General features: G+C 38.1%; 1 protein-coding gene across 2 annotated transcripts in view; it reads left to right on the plus strand.

Annotated features, from left to right (window-relative positions):
- Window positions 1-9784, plus strand: part of GXYLT1 (glucoside xylosyltransferase 1) — a 51740-nt gene extending 41956 nt beyond the window's left edge. The window contains exon 7 of one of the 2 annotated variants that reach the window (XM_005206430.5): window positions 3962-9784. In XM_005206430.5, coding sequence (XP_005206487.1) covers window positions 3962-4123 — 162 coding nt within the window. In that variant the 3' untranslated portion in view covers window positions 4124-9784. The remainder of the gene's footprint in view (window positions 1-3961) is intronic. The other variant, NM_001193167.1, reaches the window with a different exon arrangement.
- The last annotated feature ends 224 nt before the right edge of the window (window positions 9785-10008 follow it).

Genomic DNA, 10008 nt, shown 5'->3' on the forward strand with positions numbered 1-10008 from the left:
AAGTGAAGTCACTCAGTCATGTGGGTGGTGAAAAACCCATGAGGAGGTCAGGAGTTGAGCTGTTTAACTGGGGTGATGGGTGGAAGTAGGCAGTGGCTGGACTGGGCCAGACGTGGTGACGATGTGTGCTGTGTAAGGTGATGATCTGCAGTACAGGGAGCTGAAGTTTTCTCCTGGAAATGAGTGTTGCTCACACTTGGTGGTAGGGAAAGTGCTGATAGCATTGTAAGCTACAGTTTTAGTGTTTTTCTAAGTTTCTTAATCCTATAAGCCTGAGAGATAGGGTTTCTGAATAATCAGTTTATCATGATACAGCTACACTCACTGAAGAATTATAAAATTTAGTGTTGATGTTCATTTTCATGTAGCTGACCTTGTATGCCTTCAGAATCAATATTATGTTTTAATAATGCTTTATTATGGCTTGTCAAGAGGTGATAAAAATAACAAGAGGTACTTTTGGAGTTCTGAGACTTTGCAGGGTAGAAAAGAAATGCACTCCTATAAAAATGTGATTTCTTTGTTGCCCCCGAGCATTTTAAAAAAATCCATTATTAAGGAATTAAATCTTACTAGTTTTATTTGATCTTTTCTTTGATCTCTTATAAGTATATACTTAAAAAAAAAGCTGAGTATTTGTTTTAAGCTGATTAATTACACTTGATTTTTAAGAAATAAATCTTATTTTAAAAACTGTTTCAAACACTGAAGTAATTAATGACTAGTGGTTGTTTTCGGTTTGTATTAATTAGCCGTATCTACCCAGTTTTCAACTTAATGAAGTTAATCAGTCTTTTTGGTGCTTGGTTAGTGTTTTTATCTTCTCTTATCTATTATTCAATGGAAAGTATAATTTTTAAAAGAATTACTGTTCAGACAGAGGTATTTATGCAAGTTTCAGAGAGAAGCTTAGTCATAGCCATTGAATGCTATGAACCATAAGGATGTGAACCATCTGTAAAATGTGAATGCATGGCTATGTCTGCCAGCAAATCAGGTTTTACAGTCCATACATAATTGTTAAATATTAGTTGTTGAGTGAATACAAATACTAAGATTAAAAAGTGCAGATTCACAGTGGGAATAAAACATTTTATTGCTCTGTTAAGTATTTTTTGCTTCCTGTATTTCATTTGAATTATTGGATTTTGTGGTGTTTCTCTGTTAACTTTGATTTACCTCACACCCTTCTTGTATCTGCATGAGATGCAGTAGATTTGCAGAGATGCAGGGGACTTGACATCCTCTCCTGCACAATTTTCTTATATGTAGCTGGCACTTGGCATCTGAAGGCTTGAACTGCCTGCCATTGTACCTGTATTTTTAAAACATGTTCTGTTTTTTGAAAATGCTTTGAAGTATCTCATTGTGGGCATCATAGCATCACTGTTTACTCTCTGCTTTCAGCTGACATTCTTATATATAAAACATGACCTTCCTAAAAGTTTGTGTGCTGGGCACAGTGCCAGTGAAGAGGGAGTGATTATCTGTGTGAGGAGAGTTTCTCGGAGGAGCTGACATTGGACTGAGCTGGAAGGACGAGTACCAGGCAGCCAGGAAAGGTGTGGACAAGTCTGGGTAGCACACAGTAGGGGAGGAGGAGGCTTGCAGTCAGGTGAGGGCACTGTAGCCTCTGGGCAGGTGAGCCTCTGGATGCAATGTGGGTGCACAGCCCTGGGTGTTTGTGGAGTCTGCCTGGCGGAGGGCATGACTGCTGGCTGTGTATGTACAGGTGGGCATTTGGGGGTTTCTCACCTTCTTCTTTTGGAGAAGGCGATGGCAGCCAACTCCAGCACTCTTGCCTGGAAAATCCCATGGACGGAGGAGCCTGGTAGGCTGTGGTGCTTGGGGTCACTAAGAGTTGGACAAGACTGAGCGCCTTCACTTTCACTTTTCACTTTCATGCATTGGAGAAGGAAATGGCAACCCACTCCAGTGTTCTTGCCTGGAGAATCTCAGGGATGGGGGAGCCTGGTGGGCTGCCGTCTGTGGGGTTGCAGAGAGTCGGACACGACTGAAGTGACTCAGCAGCAGCAGCAGTAGCAGCACCTTCTTTAAAGGTCAAACTTCTTGTGGTATATGGTGGACTAAAAGAGCTGTAATCCATGGGGCACTGTTTTTATTTCAGGAAAATATTCATCAAAAGACCTCCCCAGTGAAGAAAAAAAATTTTAACCACAAACACTGGGATTTAAAATCACAAGGAAATGAACTGAATCTCAAGTATTCCCAGGAATTAACTTTTAAAACACCTTTGTAACATTTTCATTTTTAGTCATTGTAGAGTAGGAAAAAGACCAGTTTGGTCTTCCCAAATTCCCTATTACTTCCCTATTACTCGCTTCTCAGCCACAGTTGTCTAGGATGTTTTTGTACACAGTGAAATGTTACCATACAGTGTCACTTCATACAGGTGTTACACCTTGAGGAAGGTTACCTTCTTCAGCATGGCTGCTCCTTTTAACCCCAGAGGAATGTAGACATATCTATATACAACACACAACAGTTGCCCACTGTTAACTGAGCTTCATCTTTTCAGCAGAGTTTTTGAAACTCACTTGGCACAATTTCATTTGCTTTTTTGCGTAAACAGTGCTGTGTGGTTGTAAAGCTCTTTGCAGGTGGAATCCTGGCTTAGCCACTTAGAGCTTTGTAAGTGGAAAAATTCTCTCTCCCTACCTTAGTTGCTTCATTGTAAATTGTCATGTTTCATAAAGTCAGTGTGAGGCTTAAATGCATTACTACATATAAAGCTGTTAGCCTGATGCCTGGTGTGTAGGAAGTGCTTTCTTTTTAACCAGTCCAGCTTTCAGCAGTTTCTCCCAGATTCCAGAGTGCTGGCTGTTATTATTTTCATTAAATTTCTTCCTAGTTAAGCCTCTTCTCCCCTCTGCCTTTTTTTTTATTATTATTTTTAAAAATACCTGAAGATATTTATCTTCGGTATATGGGATTAGGTTTGAAAAAATTACCCAAGAGGGAAGGTTTCATGCATAATGATCCTAGTTTTCTTGCATAGAGGCACCAGGGTGTAGGATCTCTGTGCAGCCCTATCACAACAGTGTTCTGAATGAGCATTGAAGTTCAGCCTGTTCTCCGTAGAGAGGCTGCAGCTTCCTACAGACTCACTAATTGTGATTCAAGTGGTGCTTCCATTTCCTCTCCCTCTGTGGCAGAGTAGTAAACCTCAGGTCATTTGCAGTCCTCCTAGATTTCAGGTTCTGAATTTCCTTTAGAGTCTTCCATTTTTTACTGACTTCAAAATTTCCTGTAAGATATTTTCAAGCCTCATAAGTCTTTCTAATTGTGGTTGCAAATAACAAAAAGGTACATGGCCGAAAATACTAAGATCTCAGCTTTTTTCCCACTTACTACTACTACTGCATTGTTTTCCAAAATATATTTCTTGAGATATGAATACATTTTGTAGTGAAAAAGGATTCTGAAAGTACATTTTGGAGTTAGTGGCCAAACAACATTCAGCAGGTGCATCTTCTGTTTTAATAGTTTCTCACGTGCCCCTGTGAATTTCGCTCAAGAGTGCGTGGTGGTTAGCAGTTCTCACACATTTATCCTTGTGCAGCTAGGGGTCTTTGGGAAGCCCTGAACTGTGCTCTCTTTATCTCACTCCTTTCCAGTCCAGCTTCACCAGTGTTACCGGAGTGATTTTTTGGCTTTTATTAGTCTTTCTCAGCCCCTTTCAGACCGGTTGCTTGTCTTCTCACAGTTGTGAGAATCTCTGGGTCTTTTCTGCTCTTGACCATGTCCTTGCCTTGACACAGGGTTCCCCGCCTCCTCCCTCCTCCTGTGAGATGTCTTCTATTTAATTCATTGAAATTATTTGTTGGGCACGTGCTTTCTATGAGACTTTAAAGTGGAGACTGTTGATACAAAGTTGATTGAAGAAGTTATTGGGAATAGAGTTAAATTTTTATGTATATCTTTGTCTTTTTATCTCTAGTGTTCTTTTGAAGATGACAGTATCCATTCCTTATTAAAGCCATTAGAACTGGAACTACAAAAGACAGTGCATACATACTGTGGAAAAATTTACAAAATATTTATCAAACAGCTGACAAAAAGCATACAAGACCGTTACGACAGACCGCCAAAAGAAAGGTGATTCGTGGTGACTGCTAAATCAAATGAATTAAAACAACAAAATATCAGAGACTATTGTGAAGGAATAGTCTTAGATGAAGTTTTCAGGAAGAAATTACTCATCTTCAGTATAATTTTTTTCCTGAAGAAGTTAAATGAGCTGTATTTTCATGTAATGAAGAACAAGTTGAAGTCTTGGACCTCAACAAGAAGATATTTTTGATCTCTGATGTTTTATAATGTTATCTGGTATCATTCCAGTATTGACAAAAATCTTATTGAATGGATATAGCCTACAGACTTGGGTTGACTCTTAACTCTCAAGTAGGTAAGAGTAGTAGGGATGTATGGATGGAGAAAATGTACCTCATACACAGTGGAAACACTCAAACTGTGAGTATAGCAATAATCTTATGTCAGCACTAACCTCACTTTAAATGTGTGAGAAAAAAAAAGTTGTTTACAGAAACAGGAAAGGTTCTGTTTCTAAAGAAATGTGATGTAACTGATGTCACTATCGACAATCTGTGTGTGCCTTCATACATTTCATCTCTGTTTAAAATATTTTTGTGACAATCATGTTTAAAAGTGTTTTTAGTTTATATGTAAGCTGCACATTTACGACTGAGCTCTATAAGAAAAACAGTGAAAGTTTGGATTTTTTTTTGTGTGTATTTGTGAAATGTAGTGTTTTCATTTCTATGTGCTTAACTGTCTTGCCAAAAGTCAAATCTAAGATGATTAAGCAAGTATTTTAGGAAAATTTTTCTATCACTTTAAATGAAAAATTTCAGCTTTACTGGGCATTCTGGAAGCAATAAATAGGCAGATAATAAAGTGAGAACCTAACAAGCATACTTACGTGATGGTGGAAAATGTGGTGGACCAAAATACGGAAGCTATGTCTTCTGTGAGCAGTGATCAATTACGGTTACAGTGGAGCAGGAAAAAGCGGTCCATTGAAACCTCTTCCCTTCTACCTCAAAGTGGCTTTGCAAAATATCTTTGAAGAAGCAAATATACGTATACAACCTTAAGTACATTAGAAAACTTTCATGGATGATTTGGCTTAAGATTGTCACATCTAACTGTAGAAAAAACAGTTTTGATTTGGTTAATGTGCATGTCCTCCTTTTTTTTGAATGTCACTTGAGACAGCTATGTTTTTTATCTTAACAGTAAGAAAAATATTACTTTTCTTAGTGTTTTTGACCTTTAACTGATATAACTATAGATTCTGAGTACTTGGCATGTACTGTGCTGGGGCACATGTCTCTTTACCAAGTACTATGAGGTTAACTTCTTTTTCTCCTTTTGATATTTTAATACTTAAATAGAGAAGAGAAAATCATGAAGGAAAACTGCCACTCTCTGGTCGTTTATGAAGTACCTAAAATAGTGGTGACTGGCTTTATGAAGACACAGTGCCCTCTGTGGGGATGTGAGAGAAGATCTGGCCTCTGGCGCAGTTCAGTCAGGGACAGATTGAGAAAGGAAGGTGTAAGAAAGACGAATCCGAATTTGACAACCAGCCTGGCTCTCATGGGACAGAAGCATTTAGGGAATGCCACAGTGAACATGAGCACTCATGAACTTGTTGATTGTTCAGACTGAATTGGCTAAATAAAAAATAGGATCCCTAGAATTTCAAAGTTTGGAGCAGATAGGATCATTTTTAATAGCCCCGGAGGAGCCCCTTGGCTGCCTGGCATATTAGGCTCTTGTGGGGACCTTGATGAGAATGGCCTGGGCTTCACCTTAGATGACCCTGGTATGCCATATCCAGATGGATCTGCACATTACACAGAAGTGGAGAGAACAGTACAGTGTGGGACTCCTTGTCCAGATTGAACACGTCAGTGTTTTACCACATTTGTGTTATCTGTCCCTTTTTCCTTTGCTGATGTATCTTAAAGAAAATGCCAGTCATCATGTTATTTCACCTGTATAAACACTTTGCTAACTGCAATGACATTGTACCCCCTTTGGCTTCAGTTAATATCAAAGGCACATTTCCCTTATGATAAGAGTGCAAAAATAAGTCACCTTATAATTCTATTTTTAACAAGCACCTCAGATGATTTCGGTGTCATTTAGTTTGGGAACCACTGGAAATCATTCTGCCAACTTGAAGGTTGAAGTTAGGACCACAGTTCTCAGCACAGTTGGTGGATTATAAATGTGATTCTGAAATGTTAGTGGAAGTACTTGGGGTTATTTACAAAATATGAATTTATATTATTAGGTTTCTTAGGTTTAATTTTCTCAGTGAACAGACTCTTAGCCCCATGGGCTCTAGTATGATTGAGACTGGGTAGAGTGTGTCATAGTTTAACTGGACTGTGTGCTGTGGTCTCACACATGTTGTGCCTTATTTATACCATCACACACTCTCCATTGTGGGGTCAGTTGGAAGGTTCTTCACTTGGTTTATTCAGTCCTGACCTAATTTTAGCATTTTACCATAAATTGGGTTATGGTGAAAACTCTCCACTGAGGGACTGTTTTTACCTAAAATTTAGGATATCACAGAAAGTCCTTAACAATATTAAAATGAATTTTCTGAATTTATCTTTAGATAAACTTTTTCCTTGAGAAGTTTCAAGAAATACAGTTTCTCAGCATTAGTGAGGTTAAATTCAAGAGCAGCTTAGAGAATGTTTTATATTTCTTTCCTTAAGACAGTATATCTATGCAGTGTATTTGAATTATATATTCTTTGAGTCTATGTCTTAGAAAAAATTTGACCTCAGAATTATCTCTGGGCTACAGTGTTACCAAAGTGAAATGACTTTATAATGTAGTCAACCTTCATTTATATGAAGTTGCCATATTAGAGGAAAAAACCTTTAGAAAATATATATTGTGATTTACATTTTAAGAAAATACATATTTTGTTTTTTCCCCCTGGGAAGAGTAGTTCATAATGTATATACAGTAACCTGGTTATCTCTGGATACTTCAGAGCCTGAAACAGTTTTACTGCTTCACTGCTCTCTGATTTTGCCTCAAGTCAAATGTTATTGGTATAAAGGAAAGAAAACCAAACTGAACTGGATCTACATTCTCCTCTTGGTTAGGGGCCAGGGCATATCATTCACCTTCTCTGTACCCTAAGTTTGCGAACAATCAGCGTGCCTTTCCCGCCTCACAAGACTCGGCAGTCATGGAGCTGTGAGACCCAGAACAGAGAATGGGTTAGCTGCGTGGCTTGCCTCATGCCCCTCCAGCCTTGCTGCTGAAGTTCTGGGCTGCCCTGTTGCCTCCTGTACAGATCATTCTGTTTTAGACTGAATGTTTGCTGACGTGCATTGTATCTCCAGTGTGAATTTGCTTAGCTTGTGTAAGGAAGAATTTTTAAGGAAGAGAAAGCAAAGAAAAGAATGATGTAAATGAATGATTAGAGGAAGAAGGGAAAGAGAGGAAGTGAGAAAAGTGAGGAAGTAGAAGGGAATAAGAGTGAGAATGGCCAAAGGCAGAGAAAGAGAAGAGTGGCTAAGAGTGGGGAATAGGGAAGGCAAGAGGGAGGGAAGTGGTGTGGGGACAGTCACTTCTGAAGCGGCAGCCCCCTAGCCTGTACTGCCGTCAGCTTGCCTTCCTCTGTTTCAGTTCATGGCCCTGTGGGGTCAGGCGTTCATGGAAGGGGCAGCCAGGCTACCTCTGTTGAATTTGTTTGTTTGGTTTGTTGATAGTAGAGTCTTTCCCCAGTTACTCTGCTCACTGATCATTTAGTGCTATGATTCTACATTGTAGTTTTTTTTCTTCTTTTTATATATTGGATCCCAGTTTGTGACCTAAGACCTGTGGAAACAGGATGACAAATATCTTCTTTTTTGACATCCTTTAGTCCTCCCAGATAATGGATTATGCAGGACTGACCACATAGATCATACAGGAGGTTAGAGTGGAGGGCATAACCTTATTAGATCTGAAGGGGGCCCAGGAATCTATCTGGTTTTCTCAGATGATACTGATAGGAGGCCAGGTTTGGGAACCACTGCCCTGCCTTGAGTGGCAGTTTAAACCACACATCACATCCATTGATTCCTCAATAGGTATACTTCCAGGTGGAGTGTTAGGAAGGGATTCAAGAGAACAGGAGACAACGGGAGTACATTAAATGGGAAAACCTTAAAAGAGGGTAGTCAGTGTCTTCTTTTTTAGAAGTTTATATTGTAAGGAGTAAACATCTTAGTGTTAATCTGTAGCGATTTAGCAAGACCACTAATTTTTTTCTTTTACTTTTTGATTTTGTAAACAGAGAAGGAAAGTAGGGGCACACTGTGTCAGGAAAGGTAGGCGCACAGTGTGCCAGTGTAGGAACAGTTGTCAGTTTATTAAATGTAACTTCAAGTGTCTTAAAACAATTGCCTTATTGCATTTTAATCTTTAATAAAAGTAGATTAAATAATGATTAGTACTGTAACAGTTATCCTTTTATACATTGCCAAAGCAACCCTTTTTTGCCTATTAAAGCCTGGCTTAACTGTCCTGATGTTTGTTGTTTCTTGATTCACTGAACATGAAACTAGATTTTTAAAACTAAGTTATATGAACTTAAAGCAGGTGTAAAATGTGGTGCAAGAATTTTTTTTAACTAAAAATGAATATGATGTTAATTTAGATATCTAGCAATTACAGAATTATGAGAAGAACATGGAATAACATGTTGAACTAGGCAATTTAAAACTGATTACAAATCAATGTCAGACTTACTTCTAAATGGAAAATATCTATTGTCACCTCATTTCTACCAATAATTCCAAATATCTAATGGGATTACTTTTTAAGATTTTTCTATAACTCCAGTTATCAAACAAAAGAAAGCCTTTGGAAAGATATGGAGAAAAGAAGGAAAATCTCTCACTTCTAATGCTGTGAATGCTATTTGGAAGGTCTAGTCAGACTTTTTAATACAAACTGAACTGATGTGAAGCCTCTGATGATGTGTAGTTTACATATACCTTCTGAATTTGTAAGCATATTCAAATATATAACAGCATAGTAAGTCCTTGTAAAAACTAAAGAGAAGCCAACAGTGTACCTTCCATTTAAGATATAAGTGGACTTTGACTATGATGGAAAATAGCTGTTTTCAATCTGTGTATAAAATTTCTTCAGGGAATATTGGGGTGTTATGCAAAAATAATTCAGGTCTTGCAGCTTTGCTGTGGACTGTGTCATCCATTTCAAAGTCAACAGAACACACGTGCACCACATTCACTGTCAGTTTCTGAGGGCTGGGCCAGTGGCTTTTGATGGATGTTGTAACAGAAGATCTGTGAAGGAGATGGTGGTTTGCACCTGTTCCTGAAATCAGAAACTGGAAGGTGTTTCCATTTTTCACAAGTATTTGCATAAATGTGTTAATATTTTGGGTAGTAATGATTCTAAAGCTGCAAGATGGCATTTTGCTATACTGTGATACATAGCGATTACTACTCTTAAACCACTTTTTACCTTAAAATATTATGATTTTAGGATAAATTGAATATCCTCCTCCAAGTAGTTTGTGTGTCTTGACATTTATTAAAGAGAAGGTGAGTGCAAGATTATAGATTCAGATATAATGTGAGAATAATGTCAAGTTGCTTTGTTCTCTTGGGGGGAGTTCATATCATCTTTTTCACTCTGTGGTGTTATTAAATGAACATATACTCAATAAATGTCTGATTTCTTCAAATGATGTGTCTGAATTATTCTAGAAGGCTAATACCTGTTGATGTATGGCAAAAAACCATCACAGTATTTTAAAGTAATTATCTTCCATTTAAATAATTTTTTTAAGTAATTTTGAAATCATTAGGCTTGGGAAACTTGATAACTAAAAGTTCAGGCAGATGGCAGTTCCTGGATTGACTAATTCAGCAACTGGACAATGTCATTGGAAACCTAGGTACCTTCTGT

Source organism: Bos taurus, chromosome 5 (assembly GCF_002263795.3).
Source record: "Bos taurus isolate L1 Dominette 01449 registration number 42190680 breed Hereford chromosome 5, ARS-UCD2.0, whole genome shotgun sequence".
NCBI classification, from domain to species: Eukaryota; Metazoa; Chordata; class Mammalia; order Artiodactyla; family Bovidae; genus Bos; species Bos taurus.